This window comes from Fundulus heteroclitus, chromosome 20, assembly GCF_011125445.2.
Source record: "Fundulus heteroclitus isolate FHET01 chromosome 20, MU-UCD_Fhet_4.1, whole genome shotgun sequence".
Lineage (NCBI taxonomy): Eukaryota > Metazoa > Chordata > Actinopteri > Cyprinodontiformes > Fundulidae > Fundulus > Fundulus heteroclitus.
In genome coordinates, this window is record NC_046380.1 from 42,458,279 (window position 1) to 42,481,488 (window position 23,210).

At 45.4% G+C, this 23,210-nt stretch overlaps 1 protein-coding gene across 1 annotated transcript in view; it reads right to left on the bottom strand.

The window, feature by feature from the left end:
- Positions 1–15,544, bottom strand: part of LOC118567273 (NLR family CARD domain-containing protein 3-like) — a 36,662-nt gene extending 21,118 nt beyond the window's left edge. The window contains exons 1-5 of the mRNA XM_036151981.1: positions 15,518–15,544; positions 13,595–13,814; positions 11,663–13,451; positions 11,245–11,418; positions 10,577–10,750 (exon numbers count right to left, since the gene is read on the bottom strand). Coding sequence (XP_036007874.1) covers positions 10,577–10,750; positions 11,245–11,418; positions 11,663–13,451; positions 13,595–13,814; positions 15,518–15,544 — 2,384 coding nt within the window. The remainder of the gene's footprint in view (positions 1–10,576; positions 10,751–11,244; positions 11,419–11,662; positions 13,452–13,594; positions 13,815–15,517) is intronic.
- Between the last annotated feature and the right edge of the window lie 7,666 nt (positions 15,545–23,210).

Genomic DNA, 23,210 nt, shown 5'->3' on the forward strand with positions numbered 1-23,210 from the left:
CAGAAAGGTGGTCTGAAGAGCCGAGGTGGGGGCAGTGGGCTACTCTGAATGCGCCTTTTATGTTTGTGTAAACTAAGTCTAGAGTGTTCTCTCCCCTAGTTGCAAAATCCACATGTTGGTAGAAATGAGGGAGAACAGTTTTCATATTTGCCTAGTTAAAATCCCTAGCAATAATGAAAACCCCCTCTGTGTGTGCAGATTGCATCTCGGAGATAGTCGGATAGAGAACACTCATGGCCTCTTTTGTGTTTACTCTGGGAGGCACGTAAACCGCTGTGATAATAACAACAATGAACTTTCTAGGCAGATAAAAAGGTCTGCAGCTAATAATCATAAGCTCGATGTCCGGAGAGCAAAAACTTGTGACTATTCTAGCATTTTTACACCAGTCAGTTGTTCCTGGTGTAAACACAGAGTCGGCCTCCTCTGGTCTTACCGCTGAGTTCTTTGTTTCTTCTGTCGGCGCAGAAAGTAGCTAGCCCCTCCAGGCTAACGGCGTTGTCCGAGATTGATAATGTAAGCCATGTCTACGTCAGAATCAGAGTCCTGTAGTCAGTCCCTGAAGTCCCTCTTTGCAGAGAGCTCGAGTTGTAAATGTTCTATTTTGTTGTCCAGTGAGCGGATGTTGGACAGCAAGACGGATGGCAGCGGCGATCTGAAGGGGTTAGCCTTTAACTTAGCTGCTAAGCCTCCGCGGCAGCCACGTTTCTTCGGCCAGCTACACCGCTTCCGCTTTGCTCTCCACCGGCGTGAGCTGCTCGTCGAGTCCGCCGCCTCAAAGGCCCCCGGGACCGGTACCCGTAGTACTCTGAAACCGCGTAAACAATCGAGTGTAGAAGTGGTTATAAGTCCAAAAACACTACATGACCGTAACTCCAGCAGGCGCTGGCGATCATGCACTGATCGGCTGGGTAGATGAGTGGTTTGTGTCGTATCCCTCTGCCGCTCTGGTGGGGTAAACAAATGTTCCGGCAAATTTTACATCATAAAAAGGAAAAACCTATCGAAAAGTCTCGCTCTCATGTCATCTTGAAGACATTCTTCTTCAAAATGTTTGTGACAGACAACGTGTTTTCTTTCTGGCCTAAAGCACAATGGCAAATCCTCCCTCTTCAAGTTGTCAATCCAACAACAGAACCCGTGGTGGAACATGAATCGGAAAAGGTGAAAAATCATATGTTTTTTTCACTTTTACCCGATGTATTGGAACATCCAACTGCCATGCACGTGAGCATTGTTGCTTTAACAATAGCTCTCATGAATTTCAATCATGAAGTCCTCTCGAAATCCGAAATAATTGATGTTGATCACAGCTGTGTACAAACAGTTCCTATTGAATTAGCTTGTAGAGCGCAGTGCCTTACCGCACTGAGACGTCACAGGATATATACACAGTGATCGAGATGACAATTTATGCTTTTATTTTCTTATTGATTAACGCTAAATTCATTAAATCACCACGGATGTATTTGTTTTAGGTATAGCTAATGATCCACTGATTTTTCCTTGTTGACCGGACTTCTACTTTAATAACATTGCTTAAGTGAGGGCTACATGACTGCAAGTGATAAGAGGTGTAGGAGGGGGATGGGTGGCATTTAATTGAAGAGGTTTTGATCTGTGGTCGTAAATCAATCTAAACTCTGTCATAAAGTACCTCTATACCTTTATTCCTCCATACCTGAGAGCTTCCAGTCTCCAATGTGGATCCTTCAGTCCGGCTGACAAAAGATTCACTCCTGAGTCTCCTGGATGATTGTAGCCCAGGTCCAACTCTTTCAGATGGGAGGGGTTGGAGTTCAGAGCTGAAGCCAGAGAAGCACAGACTTCCTCTGAGACCAGACAGCCTGACAAACTGCAGAGACACATGATTTTAACACGAGAAAGTGGTGCTCGAGAAACTTCTGCTCAGTTCGTTTTAATAAATATAAAATAGAAATCAAACAGTATTTTGTTCTGTAGGTAATAAAAAGTAACACCTGACACATTTAAACAGATGAATCCTGACTGGAGCTCCACTGGGATGGAAACTCTGCCAACAAATTCTGCAGAAGGTTCTGGCTTAAGCCAGCTCCAAACAGTGCACTAATATAAAGATGTAAGACTGTCAAACATATAAACCAGGGGTCGGCAATCCGCGGCTCCGGAGTATTTAATTTAAGTCAGTGTTTCCCGCAGCACTATCTTGGCGAGGCCGCCGCCTCGTCAAACTCACGGTACCGCCTCGCCAACGTTCCAAAAAAACGGCTGATATCACTGAATTGCGACACCCTCTGGTTGGTTTTATTACTACGCCATGGCAGAGGAGTAATTTTCTTTGATCATCCGAGGAGACGTGTTGGGGGACAAAACGTCTTCGTCGTCATCATCGGTATATGTGGAAGTACTTAATTAAAACTGATAATAGAAAATTAATATCTGTCTCGTGTGCTCTGACAAATTAAGATAGGATTTAGTTCTATTTCATCCCTCCTGACCGCCAGAGGCGGTGCTGAAAGCACTGAATGTTCCCTTCGGGCATGCGCAGTTCGAGTAATTATACCAACAGAGTCACACCTGTGACGCCGGATGACCACTCGGAGGCTATATAGCCTGCTGTCATCCTTGGCTCTGTTCTTTTTTCTTCTCGCAAGCGGTTCGCTAACTTCCCCGTTGTGTGACGCCCCATCGCGCGGAGTTGCGGTTTTTCCTCCGCCCTCCCAGGGCTGCAACGGGTTGATTGTGGAAGTTCTTTGGAAGGTAAGTAAGCTGTTTGTTGGTGACGGTAGCGTTCGCGCCCCCTCTCCCAGCTCACGGCTTTTCGTTACCCTGTTACCTACAGCTGGGGCTGTTGATTGTGTACGGCTAATGTTGTTAGCCCATTTCGGTTTACCAGTTTATACCTGGTGACGGCAGCGTGTTCGCCCCCTCTCCCAGTGTGACTAATATGTTGATTTACTCAAGTGCGAAGTACGGCTAATGTTGTTAGCGCCTTTGATTTATTGGTTTTATACCTGGTGATGGTAGCGTGTTCGCCCCCTCTCCCAATATCAGCCTCCTTGTGTTTGCAGCCTATTTCTTGGCTCTGCCATAACTGGTGACGGCTGCGTTCGCGCCCCCTCTCCCAATTTTAGCGCATTTTCATTTAATTGGGTTGAGCCTTGCCGACCTTAGACATGGATGGCTTCCATAGCTGCAGGGATTGTGGGGCTGCCCTCCAGGCAGAGGATGGCCACGACCTGTGCCCTACCTGCCTTGGACATGAGCACCTTGTGGAGGCGTTGTCCGAGAACCCCTGCATGAATTGCAGTTTTATGCCACATGCAGTGAGGGTAGCCCGGTTGGCACAGTTGTGCCCCCAGGAGGGTTCTGACCTTCCACCCTCTGGACAGGTGGATCCCCCCAGGCGTTCTAAGCGCCGTGGTGGGTCTGCGGTCTCAGCACCCCCTCCTCGGAGGAGACGGGCCAAACTTGACCAGGGCCTGGCCACAAGGGTGGAACAGTTGTCAGCGGAGTTGGCAGAGATGAAGTCCTTGCTGCAGACACATCGGTCTGATACCTCTCTTCCAGTGGCTGGGCTCTCCTCCCCACCCATGCCTGAACTAGTTGCGGAGGAGGACGTCATATCTCTGGCTGCCTCTGCTTCTCATTTCAGAGATGAGGAGGAGGCAGGGTCCTCTCAAGCCTCTGACAATGGGTCGTTTTCATCCCGGAGTACAGGGGAGGCCAGTGACAGTTCCATGCGGGATGTCATGTCCATGGCCCTGAAGCAGCTGCAGCTAGAACTCCCGCAAGGAGAGGTGTCCGACTCCGGGATGCCTTTTTCAGGCGCGGACAGGCCCCTACTCCATTTTCTGTACCTCCATCAGAGGAGTACCTTAAGGAGTTGCACGCTTGCTGGTCTGGCTTGCACAGTCTCCTCTCATGGAGGCTTGCCGTAGGACCCTCAGGGGTGTCCCGGTCGTGCCAGGGGAGTTGTTTGGGTCAGCTGCCCTGGAGGCACTGGAGCGGACTATTCAGGCGCGTCAGACCAGCCAGCAGCTTTCTGGCCTTCGTAGGAGGGTACCCCCCGTTCCTCAGCGTTCAGGGCGCCCTGCTACTACCCCCAGCGTTCGGCCACGGCCTCAGACTGGTGATGGATCTGGTGGTTCTTATCCCCGTGATGTGCGGCAGAGACCCAGCAGGGACTTTCGTAGGCCAGTCGGCCGCCCAGCTAGACCGACCCCGGCCTCAGATCCTGGACGTCCTCCCCCCAGGGCTCCCAGAGGCCGAGGGGATAGAAGATGACACCACCGGGCCAGCCGTCGGACATTTTTCCCATAAGCAGCTGCGTTTCTGGGCTGCTCACTCTGTGGATCCATGGGTGGTTGCCACCCTAACCCATGGCTACAGACTCCAGTTCCGACGGCGGCCCCCTCTCTCACGCCGGGTCAAAATGACCATTATCACCGACCCGGTGAAATCCTTGGCACTAGACCAGGAGCTTTCCGCCCTCCTAGCCAAGGGAGCAATCGAGGCTGTGGATCCTCTGCGGCAACCCAGAGGCTACTATTCCACGTACTTCCTGGTGGCAAAAAAGACTGCCGGTTATCGCCCCGTTCTAGATTTAAGGGGACTCAATCAGTACATGAAAGTTATTCCATTCCACATGCTCACCACAGCAGAGGTCCTTCAGACTGTCATGGCAGGGGATTGGTTTACGTCAGTAGATCTGACAGATGCCTACTTCCATGTACCTATTGCGGCAGAACATCGCCGCTTTCTCAGGTTTGCTTATCAGGGTCGCCATTGGCAATTCCGGATGCTCCCATTCGGGCTCTCCCTTTCCCCGAGGGTGTTTACTCGTTGCGTGAAAGCGGCCCTCTCTCCTCTGCAGGCCTCCGGAGTCAGGATTCTGCCATACCTGGACGACTGGCTTCTCTGTGCTCCCACTCAGGTAGCTGCCTGTCGGGATACGTCCCGGCTTCTTCTCCAGGTGTCACGGTTGGGCCTCAAAGTCAACCTTGCAAAGAGTTGTCTGGTTCCATCTCAGACAACCACCTTTCTTGGGATGCATCTGGACTCCACTACCATGAAGGCCCGTCCGTCTGTTCACAGGGTGGACGACATACTCCAGTTTGTCGGTCGATTCAGGCTGGGCAGGCAGTTTCCTTACAGCATCTTCCTGCGAATGCTGGGCAAACTGACATCGGTCACTCGTGTCGTGCCCTTGGGTTTGCTCCTTCTGCGTCCTTTGCAGAGGTGGCTCAACAGCTTTCACCTAGATGCCAGGCTGCACAGACGTCACAGGCTCATGGTGACGAGGCTGTGCCTCCGTGCCCTAGCTCATTGGCAGGACAGGACCCTTTTGTCCTGTGGCGTTCCAATGGGGTTAGTGGTGTCTCGAAGGGAAGTGGTCACCACGGATGCCAGCCCCAAGGGCTGGGGCGCCGTGTGGCAACACAGAGCGGTTCGGGGTCTCTGGGGACCAAGGGAGCGCACCGAGCACATAAACGTCCTGGAGCTGCAGGCTGTGCACATGGCCCTCAGGTGCCTTCTGCCCCACCTAGAAGGACGGCATGTGTTGGTTCGAACGGACAACACCTCTGTTGTTTACCATATCAACCACCAGGGAGGCACCAGGTCAGCACGTCTCCTGGAGGTGTCCAGGGATCTCCTGGAATGGGCGTTTCCCCGTCTGTCCACCCTGCGCGCAGCATATCTACCAGGGCAGCAGAACCAGGTTGCAGACTCTCTATCCCGCCAGGCACCTGCTCCGGGAGAGTGGTCTCTTCACCGCGACGTAGTGCGCAAGATCTGGAACCTCTTTGGGCAGGCAGAGGTAGATCTGTTTGCCACAGAGGAGTCAACCCAGTGCCCCCTATGGTATTCCCTGACAGGGGTCGGGGGCACACTGGGCTAGGATGCGCTGGCTCATCCATGGCCACAGGTTCTCCTGTATGCCTTTCCACCCCTCTCGCTGATTTGGCCTACTCTACGGAGGGTTCTCGAGGGAGGCCACAGGGTGTTGCTGGTAGCTCCGTTCTGGCCAGCACGCCCGTGGTTCCCGCTGCTTCGGAGTCTGTGTCTCAGTACTCCATGGCGTCTTCCAACAAGGAGGGACCTGCTGTCTCAGTTGGGGGGACAGATATGGCACCCCAACCCTCAACGTCTCCAGCTGTGGGCCTGGCCCCTGGGAGGCTGACTGGGTGTTCAGAACCTGTGAGACACACCATTTTGAGTGCTAGGGCGCCCTCCACTAGGCTGCAGTATGACAACAGATGGCGTCTTTTTTCTCAGTGGTGCTCTGCCCACAATGAGAATCTGGTTACCTGCTCGGTGCCCACTATTCTGGAGTTCCTCCAGTCTCTCCTTGATAAGGGCCGGTCTCCTTCGACCCTTAAGGTGTATGTTGCGGCAATTTCATGTCGTCACCTACCTGTCGACGACCGTACAGTAGGGCGCCATGATCTGGTCTCTCTTTTTCTGCGCGGTGCTCGTAGGTTACGCCCGCTGCCGGCTCCACGAGTGCCCGATTGGGACCTACCATTGGTTCTTGCGGCCCTGTGCCATCCTCCATTCGAGCCTTTGGCACAAGCGGACCTCAAGTGGCTTTCTTGCAAGACCGCCTTTCTGTTGGCTATCGTGTCGGCTAAGAGAGTCAGTGAGTTACATGCTCTCTCTGTCAGCCCTACATGTATCAGGTGGGCTCCAGATGACTCCGGTGTTACCCTGTGGCCTAATACTGCATTTGTGCCTAAGGTGTTGTCTCCTTTTCACCGTAACAAGCCATTGCAGTTGGCTCGGTTTCAGCCCCAGTCAGGTGCAACCGAGGGGTCTGAGTTATTGTGCCCAGTAAGGGTATTGGAAGCATATATTTCGGCCACCACAAGTCTAAGACACTCAGACCAGCTTTTCCTATGCTATGGGGGTCTGAGGTTAGGCTGCCCTCTTTCCAAGCAGCGTCTGTCCCATTGGATAGTGAGCGCCATCTGCCACGCCTACGCTGTAGGTCGCCGCTCCCTGCCAGTCAGGGTGAGGGCACATTCCACCAGGAGCGTCTCTGCTTCCTGGGCGGCTTTGAGAGGGCTCCCTCTGGAAGCAATATGTGCTGCTGCATCATGGGCTTCCCCGACCACCTTCACGAGGTTCTACAACGTCAATGTGACCGTCCCTCATCCACTGGGTCAGGTCCTTTTACAAGGTTCTGCTGGGCCCTCTCAGTGAGGTATGTGCTCAGGATTCCTTGTGACATAGTTGGCATTAGTCATTCAGTGCTTTCAGCACCGCCTCTGGCGGTCAGGAGGGATGAAATAGAACGAAAGTTACGTATGTAACTACGGTTCTATGAATCCCGGATGACCGCCAGAGCTTCTCTGTCACTCAGAATCCTTGCTTCTGCGAGAAGATTCTGTAGGAACAGAGCCAAGGATGACAGCAGGCTATATAGCCTCCGAGTGGTCATCCGGCGTCACAGGTGTGACTCTGTTGGTATAATTACTCGAACTGCGCATGCCCGAAGGGAACATTCAGTGCTTTCAGCACTGAATGTGCTGAAAACATTCAGTGCTTTCAGCACCGGGATTCAGTGCTTTCAGCACCGGGATTCAGTGCTTTCAGCTCCGGGATTCATAGAACCGTAGTTACATACGTAACTTTCGTTTTATGTATTCGATTCGACCCCCCCCCCCCCCCCAGTCGTCCGCGCAAAACTGATTCCGGCCGACAACTCACCACCTTGCCTAAGCAAATTCCTGTGGGAAACACTTAAAGTGTATTTTATTTGTGTTAGTTCTTTAATATTTTAGTCCTAAATTGGAAGATTATTGTGATCTTGACATATTAGAATAAATATGTTATTGTTTTTCGGCGCTGAAAATAAACGTCATACTCGTGAAAGCCGGTTTATGCGCCAAAACGCCGTCCATTTGTTGCGACTTTCAACCCCAGCAAGGCCAAGTATGGAGAAATGTAAGAAAAGAAAAATATCTGAAGAAAATAGAACATTCAATAATGCCTGGGCAGATTCATTTGCATTTACCTCTGATGAGAGTGGTCTACCAGTATGCCTAATTTGTGGAGAAAAGCTGTCTAACAATAAACGGTCAAATGTCGCAAGACATTTCAACCATACACACAGAGCCTTTGCTGAAAAATATCCAGAGGGAGAAGAGAAAAAAAAAGCTGTTTCGGAACTGATGCGGAAGGCTGATCTAACGAAAAATCACTTCAAGAGGTGGGTGAAGTCTGCAAATTCAACTACATATGCAAGTTTTGTGGCCGCTCAGGAAATAGTCAGGCATGGGAAACCGTTCACAGATGGAGATTATATGAAACAATCATTCCTTAAGATTTCAGAACACCTATTTGTGGACTTTAAAAACAAGCATGAAATTGTGCAGAAAATCCGAGAGAAGACTGTCCACGACAGAACCATAAAAATGGCAGAAAATATCACAAAACAGCAAGTTAAAAGACATCAATTCAGCTGCAGCGTACTCAATCGCCTGTGACGAGTCCAAAGACAAAAGTGACATTGAACAAATAGCGCTGTTCTGTCGATATGTGAACTCTTCTGGACCACAGGAAGAAATGGTTGGGCTTATACCACTAAAAGGCCAGACACGGGGGGAGGACATCTGTGAGGCTGTGCTTGATTGTTTACGAGCCAAAGAAATAAAAACAACCCACCTAGTGTCAGTGGCTACTGATGGGGCACCGAGTATGACTGGAGCGCACAGGGGCTTTGTGGCCTTGCTGCAGAAGTCACTGGATAGAAAGCTGCTCACTTTTCACTGCATCCTGCACCAAGATGCATTGTGTGCGCAAACTTTTCCTTCAGAATGCACAGAGGTCATGAATGTTGTCATTCAGATTGTCAATAATATAATGGCAAAAGGTTTAAATCACCGCCAGTTCCGTTCGTTACTGGATGAGGTGGACAGCACATACTCTGATCTCCTGCTGCACAATAGAGTCCGGTGGCTGTCAGGAGGGGAGGTGCTGAAACGTTTTGCTGCATGTCTGGGAGAGGTGAAAACTTTCATGAGCAGCAAAGGGCTCACCTTTCCTGAGCTGGAACAGCCAGAGTGGTTGGAAAAGCTGCACTTCATGGTGGACATGACAGCGAACCTTAACACGCTGAACACAGCTCTTCAGGGGAGAGGAGGCACAGCGCTACACATGCTGGAGGAGGTGTTAGCATTTGAGCTCAAACTGACAGTTTTAGCTAGAGATTTACAGAGAGGCACACTGTCTCACTTCCCCTCTTTAAGGGAGTTCAAACAAGCTCACAAGGTGATCAATTCAGAGTATTTGCAGTCTGCAATCACCACAATGCAAGCATCGTTTGGCAAACAATTACGTGAGTTCAGAGAGGAAAAAAACACATTGTCCTTCCCCGTCACTCCCCTGAACATCGATCCATCCCTGCTAAATGTGACTGCATTTGCAGGTGTAAGTCAACCTGATCTGGAGCTGGAGCTGGCTGACATAGCTGACAAAGACATGTGGGCATCCAAATTCAAACGCTTGACAGAGGACCTTGAAGATGTTGCCCGTCAGAAGGCCACTCTTGCTCAGAATCACAAATGGAGTGATATTGAGAAACTTCCAAGACGGGACAAACTTGTGTTTGAAACATGGAATGCCATCCCCGACACCTACATGAACATGAAGACATATGCCTTTGGAGTCCTGTCGATCTTCGGATCCACATATGTATGTGAGCAGCTATTCTCCACCATGAACTACATTAAAAACAAACACCGCTCACGCCTCACAGATGACAACTTACAGTCCTGCGTAAAGATGAGAGTGACTACGTACAGCCCCGATTTGCAGACGCTGTGCGTAGAGGTTCAGGAGCAGAAGTCCAATTAACCAGGTTATATAAATATTTATGCAGATATTTTGCAAATATTTATTTTTCATTGTTTATTGACACAGTGCTTTTTTTCCCCAATTTATTTTTTAAATTCAGGACAAGGCTGCGCAACATGCTCTGAAAGCCCAAAGGCGATATAATGATGACAGCTCATGGCATTTTTTTGCTTTTGTTTGCTACATGGATAATTTAAGTTCAGCTTTTTAATTTATTTGAAAGAGACATTCAGACATTGTATTATTTTTTCAAGAATTCAAAATGTTCAAAATGTGTTCACTAATAAGTGTACTGTACGGCTGGGGTGAACCCCGAAGCATGAAAGGGAAGTTGTTGTTGTTTTTTTTAAGTATTTTTTCTTTCTATTTAATAAATGCGTTCATAAATAAATTCATTTTAGATGTCAAAAAGTATTTGCGGCTCCCAGTGTTTTCTTTTCCGTGGAAACCGGATAAAATGGCTCTTTGGGTGTTAAAGGTTGCCGACCCCTGATATAAACAGTATAAACATTAAGAGGTACAATGTACAGGCTTTGCAGATATAAGATATATTACTATATTGATTGTTAAATATGTGTGTAAATATTTTACATTATAGGACAGAAACCTTAAATATTGAACAATGTCAAAAATGCAGACTTTTAGTGATACATAATGTCAATAAACTTATATTTCCATCATGTTTTAACAGGCAATGGACAGAAATCTGGTTTCAACAGGATGGAGAACTTTGTACCTGAGAGTTTCCAGTCTGCAGTTTGGACTCTCCAGTCCAGCAGAGAGAAGCTTCACTCCTGAATCCTGCAGGTTGTTGTTACTCAGGTCCAGTTCTTTGAGGCGGGAGGACTGGGAGCTGAGAACTGAGGACAGAGCTTCACAGCTTCTCTCTGAGAGGTTACAGCCACTCAGTCTGAGGAGACAGGGAGAAAAATCTGCTGTTTAACAATTCATCAGAAATATTGTTGATTTCTTTACAGTCACTAATGTTCTCCTTGGAAAGATTGATGGATCTGTCTGATTTTACACGTCTTTATGTTGCTTTTTGTTGTGAACTTGTTCATTATAAATAAACTGAAGCCACATGAATCAATATTTAGGATGGAGACTTAGATAACCTTATTTGTCATTTTGTATGCACAGAGTGCATACAGAACGAAATTTCGTTTGCATACAGCTTGAAAAATTACAGTAAATTGCAGTAATTTACAGGATAACGTGCAGCAGTGATTTATAGTAAACAATTGAAATGTAAAAAAACAATGCAGGAGAAATAGACAGTGTGCAAACTCAGTGTACAGTTGAGTATTATTAAAACCGTGCAAATATACGATTGTGGTACAGAGTCCCTTTTGTGGCGTCAGCAGTTCAACAGTCTGAAGCATATGTGCATGGAGATCTTTGTACCTGAGAGTTTCCAGTCTACAGTTTGGACTCTCCAGTCCAGCAGAGAGAAGCATCACTCCTGAATCCTGCAGGTTGTTGTTACTCAGGTCCAGTTCTCTGAGACTGGAGGACTGGGAGCTGAGAACTGAGGACAGAGCTTCACAGCTTCTCTCTGAGAGGTTACAGCCACTCAGTCTGAGGAGACAGGGAGAAAAATCTGCTATTAAACAATTCATCAGAAATATTGTTGATTTCTTTACAGTCACCAATGTTCTCCTTGGAAAGATTGATGGATCTGTCTGATTTAACACGTCTTTATGTTGCCTTTTGTTATGAACTGGTTCATTATAAATAAACTGAAGCCACATGAATCAATATTTACCTCATTAGCAGATTTCTCACAATCAGAAATAAAAGCAGCAACAATCTGTGTCCTTACAGAGCTTTGTTGGAGGCTTTAACCACAGGCAGCAGCCTCAGAAGAACCTCCTCTGAAGAAGAGTATTTCTTCAGGTCAAACACATCCAGATCTTCTGCTGATGATACTAAGATGAAACCCAGAGCTGACCACTGAGCAGGAGACGGTTTATCTGTGGAGAGACTTCCTAAACTCAGAGACCATTGGATCCCATTCACCAGAGAACGATCCTTCAGTTCATTCAGACAGTGGAACAGATTGATGCTTTTCTCTGCAGACACTTTCTCACTGATCTTCTCCTTGATGTACTGAACTGTTTCCTGATTGGTCTGTGAGCTACTTCCTGTCTGTGTCAGCAGACCTTGTAGGAGTCTCTGATTGGTCTGCAGTGAAAGTCCCAGGAGGAACCGGAGGAACAAGTCCAGGTGTCCATTTGGACTCTGTAAGGCCTGATCAACAGCTGTCTGGTGAAGAGACTTTGGTTTAGGTTTAAATAATAAAGACTCCTTAGATGTTGGTGTTTCTTCCATCAGGTTGACACCAGAGGTGATGAAGGTCAGATGAACATGAAGAGCAGCCAGAAACTCCTGAACACTCAGATGGACGAAGCAGAACACCTTGTCCTGGTACAGCCCTCTCTCCTCTCTAAAGATCTGTGTGAACACTCCTGAGTACACTGAGGCTGATCTGATATCGATGCCACACTCTGTGAGGTCTGATTCATAGAAGATCAGGTTTCCTTTCTGCAGCTGATCAAAAGCCAGTTTTCCCAGAGACTCAATCATCTTCCTGCTCTCTGGACTCCAGGGTGGATCTGTTTCAGCTCCTCCATCATACTTGACCTTCTTCACTTTGGTCTGAACCACCAGGAAGTGGATGTACATCTCAGTCAGGGTGCTGGGCAGCTCTCCTCCCTCTCTGGTCTCCAACACGTCCTCCAGAACCGTAGCAGTGATCCAGCAGAAGACTGGGATGTGGCACATGATGTGGAGGCTTCTTGATGTCTTCATGTGGGAGATGATCCTCCTGGCCTGCTCCTCATCTCTGAATCTCTTCCTGAAGTACTCCTCCTTCTGTGGGTCAGTGAACCCTCTGACCTCTGTCACCATGCCAACACACTCAGGAGGGATCTGATTGGCTGCTGCAGGTCGTGTGGTTATCCAGAGGCGAGCAGAGGGAAGCAGTTTCCCCCTGATGAGGTTTGTCAGCAGAACATCCACTGAGGTGGACTCTGTAGCATCAGTCAGGATCTCCTGGTTCTGGAAGTCCAGAGGAAGTCGACTCTCATCCAGACCATCAAAGATGAACAGAACCTGGAAGTGTTCAAAGCTGCAGAGTTCTTTGGTTTCAGTAAAGAAGTGATGAACAAGGTCCACCAAGCTGAACCTTTTCTCTTTCAGCACATTCAGTTCTCTGAAGGTGAATGGAAATATGAAGTGGATGTTCTGGTAGGCTTTGTCTTCAGCCCAGTCCAGAGTGAACTTCTGGGTTAAGACTGTTTTCCCAATGCCAGCCACTCCCTTTGTCATCACTGTTCTGATTGGTTGATCTCTTCCAGGTGGGACTTTAAAGATGTCTTCTTGTCTGATGGTTGTTTCTGGTCTGTGTGGTTTCCTGGATGCTGTTTCAATCTGTCTGACCTCATGTTCATCATTGACCTCTCCAGTCCCTCCCTCTGTGATGTAGAGCTCTGTGTAGATCTGGTTCAGAAGGGTTGGACTTCCTGCTTTAGCGATCCCCTCAAACACACACTGGAACTTCTCCTTCAGACCAGATTTAAGTTGATGTTGACAAACTGCAGCAAGATGTTCTAAATGAACAGAAAAAGTAAAATCACGAAGGAAACCAAATGATCTTCTGAAGATGATGTGAATAAATGTGATTCCATCTCTTCAGACATCAGTAAATGTGTGATTTATCCATCAGGTTAAATCTTTGTAGAAATCCTCTTACTGCTCTGCAGACGGTCAGCCAGCTCCTCCTGCTTCATCCTCCTCAGGAAGTTTAGAGTGATCTTCATCAGTGCCTCTCTGCTGCTCCTCCTCTGCTCTTCATTCTCACCTTCCAACACCTCCTCATCCTCTCTCTGACTCTCTGAGCAGTCTGGGTCATCTGGACTCAGAACCTTCTGGATCTTCTTCAGCTCCTTCTTCACAAAAGTGACAATGTTGTCCTCCAGCAGCTGGAACAGAATAATACAGGGTTTATACAGGAATGAGTAACCCTGATTTAATGTTTTTTAATGCTCTTTTAATGCCCATAGAAATATTTTTAATACCATCAACAAGTACCCATATATATATATATATATATATATATATATATATATATATATATATATATATATATATATATATATATAGTACTTGTTGATGGCTGTGTTCAGACAACAGAACACCTCCGCATGCAGTGTGGCATTGGCTCCAAATGTTGTTCGCAGACCGTCTGATTTCCTGATGTTAGTGGCGGTAGAGCTTGCTCCAGCTGCTGCTGTGCTGTTTGCGGTACCTAATGTGGACGTGACTGCGTTGGTTACTTGACATTGTTAGCTGTTGTCTGCCCTTTGCAGCTGATCTGTGGCTGTCTGCAGTGGTCCCTGGAGAAGTGGGTATACTCACAATATTTGCCCTTTTAGACGCAGCTCAGAAAAATGCCGTTTTAAAAAACAATGACATGTAAAACAGCTCTATTTAGTTTACCCAAAAATCCATCACTAGGGTTTACTCATTTTAGCCTAAAATATTTAGCCTAAAACATTTAGATTAAAATATTTCCTTGAGCTACTACGTGAGGTGTAAAAATTCTGTTGTCTCTTTTTTTTAAATATTTTATCCAGCTTCTGGCAGGTAATGTAAAATGTTCTCTGGTTTATATTGAAGGAATTCCTACACTACATCCAGAATCAACATTTCATTACTTTACTGTAGGTTTTTTAATATAGACCTAGATGAGAAGGCATATGGAAAGTCCTAAATTGAATGAAAATCTTTTCAAAGAGATAAAGTTAATGATGAGAAGAACATCAAAACTCCAATCACTTTGTCTTTGCAAATCATGAATTGTCAAATATACCAGCGGAAACACCCAAAGAACTGTTGATCCTTTTGATTTAGACACCCTCACAATGAATGTTTAGCCCCTCGATTTTAAAATAGACGTGATTTTAAACTTGACAATCAAAAAGGGACCTCAGTTAAGTTATTTTTATCATGTAAGAAACAAAGCAAAGTAAAACCTATTCTTTTAAGGCATAAACATGGAAACACTACTCCAAGCCTTCATTTCATCATGACTGGATTAGTACAATTCTCTTTATCTCTGAATCGGTCAGTCCTCACTCAAATGTCTGCAGCTGGTTCAAATGCTGCTCCACACCTTTTAATGGAAAAAAAATAAAATAATTAATATTACCCGATCCTGGCCTCCCTTCACTGGTTGCCTGTTTATCTTAGAGTTCAGTTTAAAGAACTGTTGAGTCTTTACCCAAGTCATTTTATTAGATGTTATTTTGTTTTACCTCCTGATAAAGTGCTCTTTAAATAATGATGACAATGATGATGATTATGATCACAAGAAACTTTTGCATCATCACCCAGAAGCTGGAAAGAAAAGAGACAGAAAGATTTTTCACACCTCACTTAGTAACTCAAGGAATTATTTTAAACTAAATATTTTAGGCTAAAATATTAAACTGTTTATTGTTTGTTGTTTTTTCTTCAATCCCACTATTATGTTTAGTAATTTCTGCCAAAAGCTGCAGCATTTTCATTTAATCCATCTGAATGCATTATTTGCAAGCCCTACTCTGATTGGATGGAAAGAAATCTGTCTGTGATTGGCTGGTGAGGTGGATAGTTTTTGAAGTCAGCAGCGCACAGACAGTCGAGCGAACAGAAAAACCATAGACATTATATATTGTGTCTATGGGAAAAATAGCCGAGCGAGCGCACAGCTTGTGTTGAGCGTGGAAGTAGCAGGTCACGGGCAGACACGGAGCCGAGTGCGAGCGAGCAGGGCCGGCGATTGCTATAGGCGAGCTAGGCAATTGCCTAGGGCGACAAATGTGTTGGGGGCGCCCTCTAGCGGCGCCCTTAGGCTTACTTCCCATTAATCATAGAATAAAAAAAAAAGCGAATTAAACCGGTTATGAAGCGTACATCAGTTTGACTTAACCTTACGTTTATATATAGCAAAATATGAACAAATAAATATACCACCGAATTTTTTTATTTTCTTTTTCACATTTAAGAGAAAATCGGAAAAGATTCTGATCACTTTTCAAGCGCCCTCCAACCCGGAAGTCGTGACGTCAGAACGGGAGGGTTCATCTCAACACGGCGGATTACAGCACTACATGCGAGAGCCAAAACGAAAAATCTGAAATCGAAATTTCTACTTCAACCGAGCAATTCCTACCAGGAGACCATTCTGATGTATCGGAGGAAGAATATTTGTGTCTGGAGCCTCACATGTTCGACCCAGACGTTTCAGAGGAAGAGAAGGCAGCGGACGAACAACAGCGAGTCGGACAAGGAGTGGAGATTGGACGTCGGGAGATTAGATGAATGGTAGGACACGTTTTTTCTTTTAACTACACAGTTCAAATATTTTTTTGTATGTTGACATTTTGTTTTAGGCACCATATATAGTTATTGACTGAAATGCCGGTGTTGTGCGAAATTCAGTTCCCCTGTGAAAATCTTCAACTTACCATAAATGCATTAATAGTGAATTTAGCAAATCAGTTATGCTGTGTAATTCATATACAAATATACAATTAATCAATCTTATTTTTTAGGTGTTCCTGTTCTCACTGCCAATAATGGATTCTGTGAGAGAGTGCATCTGTTGCCAGGAAATGGGCTTGGTTGTTGCTAAGATGGAAGAAGCCAGAGGAGATGCATGGAGAAATCCCTGACACGGACCATCCTGGCATGGAAGCGGTGTGTCTAAATGCTTGGACATTGCAGGTTGCTTGGTCCCAATACAAGCAACAGTATAGGCATATAGCCTATAGACAATTTGTGAGATGGTGTTGGGACTATTTAGGCAAAGATACCAGGGCTGTGATACCCTCCTGTGCAGTCAGCTGGATAAGGGCCCACCTTCCACCCCCAGGACATGAAGATGACTTTACCTTTAGAGGTCACCTGTTGGCAGTTAAAAAAAAATACCCAAGCTGAAAGAATAAAATCTAAAACATGCATGTAAACAAAATTGTTGTGGTTATTATGTAATATAAGCAAATACTAATAAAATTATTTCATGGTCTTTTTGAAAATCGACTGAATGAGAGATTGATGGCATCATCTTTTGTTGGTTTCACAAATGAACTTGTCAGTGATGAGGGTTCTGATGCTGCATCAACCTGCTTAGTTTTTATTTTCTCCAGCTCTGCTAGCAGCATCTAAAAAAAAAGCAGCAGTGGGTAAAATTTCTCATAACAATTTTTTTTGATTGCTGGGGTTCATTTACACACAAGTGAATAAACAGATACTGAAAAGTAAAAGACAACACATGTAGACATAGATACATGAAAATAAAAAGACAAAGAGTGAAGCAACAAGTAAAGCAGTGGTGATTCCTGACAAAGATTATTTAAAAAATGACTTCTAATTATCTCAGTATATATGCAGCAGAATATGTGCTATATTATTAGCTTAAGAATGGGTGGAGGATACTAATATAAATAAAATATTTTGTAGTGATTATCTGCATTGAGTATTCAAAATGGATGTACAAATAATCATCAAAATCCAGTTTATTAGTCATACTTTACCTAAGTGTCCTTACAGATGGTTAAGAGTGATTTTGCACAGTCCTAACTTTGAGTGTGTAATAAATTATTTAGAATAATAAAAAAGAAAAGGTTCTGAAACCTATTCTGGTATTTGTTGTCTATGCATCACTCCATGCTAAGTTACATTTTTTTCTGAATGCTTAAACACAACCCTTGATTCTTATAGCACAATTTCTATAAAACTATTAATAATTATTGCAAATCCACTCACTGAGTTCACAAAACTAAAAGAACAAACACTGCTTTGCACTCAATTTGCAATTTTGTAACACACACTTTGCACAACTGTAGGCACAATTCACCGCACAGCACTCTTTGTGGAACTGTAAACACAACTCAATGAAGCACTAAACAGATGCTGAAAACAGTACTGCTGGTATTTCGCACGGCAAAAGTGAGGGGGGGGGGGCGCAAAACTCAATCTCGCCTAGGGCAACCAAAGAGCTAGAACCGGCCCTGCGAGCGAGCATTGTGGATTAAGAAGAGTTTCAGAGTTGAGCGCGCGCGTGATGTTTAAACGCCGAATACCTGTCTCACTGCGCGCTCATACAAAAGACACAAATATCGTTCCAGAGGTGGGTATACGTAATGCTGACTGAAAATTAAGTGGCTATACGCCGTATACCCGCGTACACCCTGGACTACACTGTCTGACTTCATGTGAGACCGTGAAGCATTGACACCAATTGTCAGGGCTCTCAACTCTCATGCATTGACCGTGTGACACACGCATTTCACTGACTTCACACGCTCCCACACAACACATGGCATTTCACACGCAAACATGGCATTTCTCACGCATAAAAACCACAAAGCCCATCTGGGCTGCGGACGACAAAACTCCTCCTTCTGCTGAGCTGTTTCGGCTTCTTTCACAGCTTGTGGCCATCAGTAATTCCTGCTGCAGTTCGTGTTAACAGAGCAGCTGGAGCAGAGTTATGAATAATTTTAGTCTTAACCAGTGGTGAAAGTAAGCTGGTAAGGTCCTGTACCGCGTATGCAAGAGGGGAGGAGAGGGGGTGGAGCTGCTGCATGGCTGCACGCAGGATCATAAAACAGTTCTGCTATCCAGATGCAGTTTAAAAATCCACTTAGTCTGTTTATAAGTTTCGTTTTTATTAATTCTGCATTTTTTTAACTAAATGTACCGTATTTCTGTGCCTCGCGCTTGCTCCACCCTCCTTTTCCCTTGGACCAGGTGCTTTTATCACCATTCACAACGTGAATCACTACGTTTAATGTCCTCACATCGGTAGTGTTAGGATATCAACGAGGTCAAGTGGAACGAGCCGTTTATCCCAGAACTGCATGGCACACTTAGATGGCACTGACCCAAAACATTGGCACATATCTATCAGATATCACCCCGGAGGTGACACAGTTTCACTGCTGATGTCACAGTTTGGATGTGTACAGCCCTTGCATGGGTGTGTCCCGAGATCCCTATATAATGTTTGTGTGATGAGTAATCGAGGCTTCCTGCCGATCAAGAGCCCATCGAGTCGCTGTTGCACGTTCCATAACAACAATATTTAAAAACCATGGTTAGGAGACGTCTTAGACTTGGAAAAAGCAGTAGTTTTACCGAGTAAAACTAGGGTAACTACAGCGAAAGAGTTATTAGTGCAATGGAATGTTACTGATTCATGTCATACATCACACGTCACGGCATGTTCCTACAACGAACTTGGATCAATAGTGACTCGACTCGGATTTTTTTTTAATGACTTGGACTTGACTCGGACTTGAACACTGGTGACTCGAACCTGGACTCGGACTCGAGGCATAGTGACTTGACCACAACACTGGTGCGCACTGACAAGAGCAATGGAGATTTGTCTGGTCAGCGCGGCGACTGACTGAGAAACCTGTCGCTGTGAAAAGTGATGATAATGGTTATAAACTGTAACAGGCTAGAAGTGCATTGAGCTAAAAAAGAGGGAGACATCAGCAGCTGGATCGTGCATAAAGACACAGCGGGAACCTCTGTGTGCTTAAGTGTTGCTGCTGAGGGGAAAATGTTGACCATAAAGGCTTGATGAAACTCAGCCTGATTCACCAATGAGGTTATAGATCTACAATGATAAACAAACCCATAGATGAATGTGTAACAGTGTAATAATTCGGTCAATAAGTTAAAACTACTTAATTTTATTCAGTATTATTTGAACATTTGTGTGTTTTTTATGTTTTAATCCATTAACTGAACAATAAGGTATTAATACGTCTCTTTCTCTTTTTAACAAAAGCAATACATGTCTACTTCAATATCTGGTGGGATAAAAATGAGATGGAGTTGAGATTCCAGGGTTCTTCCAGGGTTAATTAGCATAATCTCACTCTTAACTTTTAATAAAAGTTGAGAGGTCTGCCAATTGTACACCTTAATTTTGTTACAAACACGGCAAAATCCTTCGTCATCCTTACCGTTGACAGGCTGTAGCCATGTCCCCAATTCCTAATTTTCCATCCACTTTTGTTAAAATTTGCATTTTTCCAAATCTTTCTCCGTCTCCAGCTTCTTTTCCGAACATTGTAAAAACAAACAGCTTTACGATCAACCGGAAGCAGTTCAGCGCAAACACGCGGAATCAGTTATATCTGATAATATATCCGATGAAACTGTTTTTATGACCGTATTTTTTTAGAAAAAAATAATGCCACCAATAATCACATTTAATGACTTTTAATGCTCTGCGGAAACCCTGTAATATATGAAGGACACATCAGACTGAGATCATGGATCCAAACATCAGAACCATGTTGGACAGACTGACGGTCCACTGTTCCACAAAGTCCAGCATGGAGACGACTGAACAGAACCGATGGAAAAGTAGTTGTTGTACATGTACAGACCATAAATATGGAGTCCAGCTGGGTTTGATGCTGCCGGGCAGACGGACCTCTGGGAACCTCTGAGTTCTGCTGGTCCACTCTGTGGAGGAACCAGAACTATTAGGAAGGAAGGAAATATTCATCCAGCAGTTTTCACCGATGAAATCACCAACAGCTTCACAGTAAAAGTCCTTAAAACAGAAAAACTGAGCATCAAATGAACACGATACAAATAAGTTAAAAATAGGAAGATGAGATAAAAGGATGAAGACCAGAACCACCAGAACCTCCCAGTAGACATTTTAAAAAGTGAGTCTTGAACTGGGACTTCAAACTGTCCACACTGTCAGCAGATCTGATGCTGGTGGGGACAGTGACCCAGAGCTTGGAGACAGTGGAGGTGAAGGTTCTGTCCACACAGGTCTTCAGGACAGTGTGTGGGACATCCAGCAGGTTCTGATGAATAGATCTGAGGTGGTGTGGACCTGGAGGAGGTCTGAGAAATCTGGGTGTGTGTCCATGTAAGGTTCTGTCCTGGATGTGATGGTGAGGATTTTAAAATGGATCCTGTAGGTCCCTGAAAGCCAGTGAGCTCACATTATATCTGTCCACACAGAGACAATCAGAAGGTAAAGGTCCATGAAGGACATCTGGATGTGAGCAGAGAACCAGAGGATCCAGGTAGTTGAAGATGTTTAATGTTCCTGCTGATCCACTAAGAACCAGCAGAACCTCTGATGGTCCACTTCAGCTCAGCTTGGTTCCACCAACCACATGATGAAGCTTTCCTTCCCTGCTGAACTGCTCTCACAACGCACACAGGAACCAAGTCTTGATGGGTCAGACTGGCTCTAGCAGGTATTTCCCAGCGGGTCGTGGAAATGTGATCCACTGTTAGTCTGACATGGAGCCAGGAAGCAGCAGAACCTCCTGATCAGCATCAACACTCCAGACATGAAGACATGAAGGTGTTTTCATCAGAACAGGGCAGCTGATTTCTGGAGATAACGGATCAAACCTCTGTCTGCAGATAGAACTGGAACATCTGAGAGCTCACTGGGAGGAACTGGGTTTCTGTTCTTGGCTCTTAAAGAAATGTAACGGGTCATTTCCAGAACCTCAGACCCCGACTGAGGAGACCGGTCCATACTAGGGGTGGTGATTGGCTAAAATATCACAACATGATTCTTTGCAGTGAAATCAGGATTTTATTAGTTTCCCAAAGTAACAATAAAGCTGTTGAAGAAAAATCTAGAGAAGCATTTAGACCAGAGCATTTCTGGACCCATTTTAATGAGTTGCTGCAGTTCTGCTAATTTGTCTGAAGCTCAACTGAAATGTAATAAATCGATTGAGATATTTAAGAGCTGAAGAACAGCTGCAGCTCTAAACTCCTGTGAGGGAACAACACCAAGTCTCTGGTTCTGATCCAGTGATTGTTCCAGCTCCAGCTGAGAAGAACTGAAACTCTTCAGTCACTAAAACTGAGGAAGACTTTCAGATACGATGACAAAACGGTTCAGGAACAAAGACTGCATGAAAAGTGTGATTTTCGTCACTATGCGGCACTGTAGATTGTCGTGGAAGTTCAGGTTAACGGCTGTTCACGGTAATTTGCAGGCAACACCGAAAACTGCCGTGAATTATCAGAAATTGACGTGGGCCTTGCTTGGCGTGGTCCCCCCATGACCCCCCTCCTCCTAATTCTAGGGGAGGCTTTAACATGTAAATGAAAATGCTGTGAGCTATACAAATGCAAATCAGGGTTGCAGGGGGAGTTTACCCATGTCTCGCATTCAACTCCCCTTCAACTCCTCTTGGACGCGATCTACAACTTTCAGCCAGTCCGCAGACTGACGAGAAGAAACTGCTGATTGCTATCAGTGGACTGTCTCATATGAGTCAGTCGGTACTGAAGCAATGCCAAGAGCGTGGAAATGTTCAAGTCAGAAGTTTTGGTTGGGTCATTCAGGTTAAAGTAAATGAAATGGGGTTTAATGAACTAAAAATAAGTCCCACTTTAATGGAGAGGTATAGTGAGGATTTAACTATATATACAGATGCATCTAAACTAACTGATAAAAGAATGGGTGTTGCTTATGTCATTCCAAAATTAAACATTAAAGTTGGAAAAAGAATGAGTGATGATTTAGCAGTTTACACAGCAGAATAGGGTGTTTTCACTGACGTCACTGGCCAACTTCCGGTCCGCCATATTGGGTGGCACACTTCCTTATCTCTAGTTGTCTTACACGTATTATCGTATCGCGAATGGATAAGTACGCCAGCACGCTAGAGCGACCAGATAAGGACGTATATCTGAGGAAATGTTCCGTGATCGACCATATGGACCCGTATGCCCTCCACGGTGCCTTGTTTAGCCGTAATCCAGATGATTGGCCAAATGTAGAGCATGGCGACATAGTGCATTACCTGGTGTTCAGTGAAAACCCTCTGCACACTCTTGAGGAAATGAGAGCTTACAAGGATCTAGAGGCTCACAACCAGTTCACATCTGGTTATGTACATCAAGGAAATCGCCATCATACGTGGACGGGTGAGTTTTAATAAGATGGTAAAAATGTAAACAATCCGACGCAAATGTGTTGCAAATGTGTTGCACCGCCCGCCAGCGGGTGGCTGCAAGGCCGATCGACGCCGCTCGCGGCTTTAATTATTTAAGCAGAACAATGACCAGTGCAAAATTAAGTTGTATTTACCGTATTGGCGCCGGTAGGAGCTGCAGATCATAAAGCCAGCAAACAGTGGGAACACAGCAACTCGTTCAAAGGTAAGCTGCGCTCAGACGGGCTGGCACATGCTAGTTTAGTAGCTGCTAACCGCCAGTGCTAACAACCACTCGCGCATGTAATGTACTTTTAACTTGCTGCTATGTGTTTCAAACGTTTAGAACACACTCTCATTGACATCGGG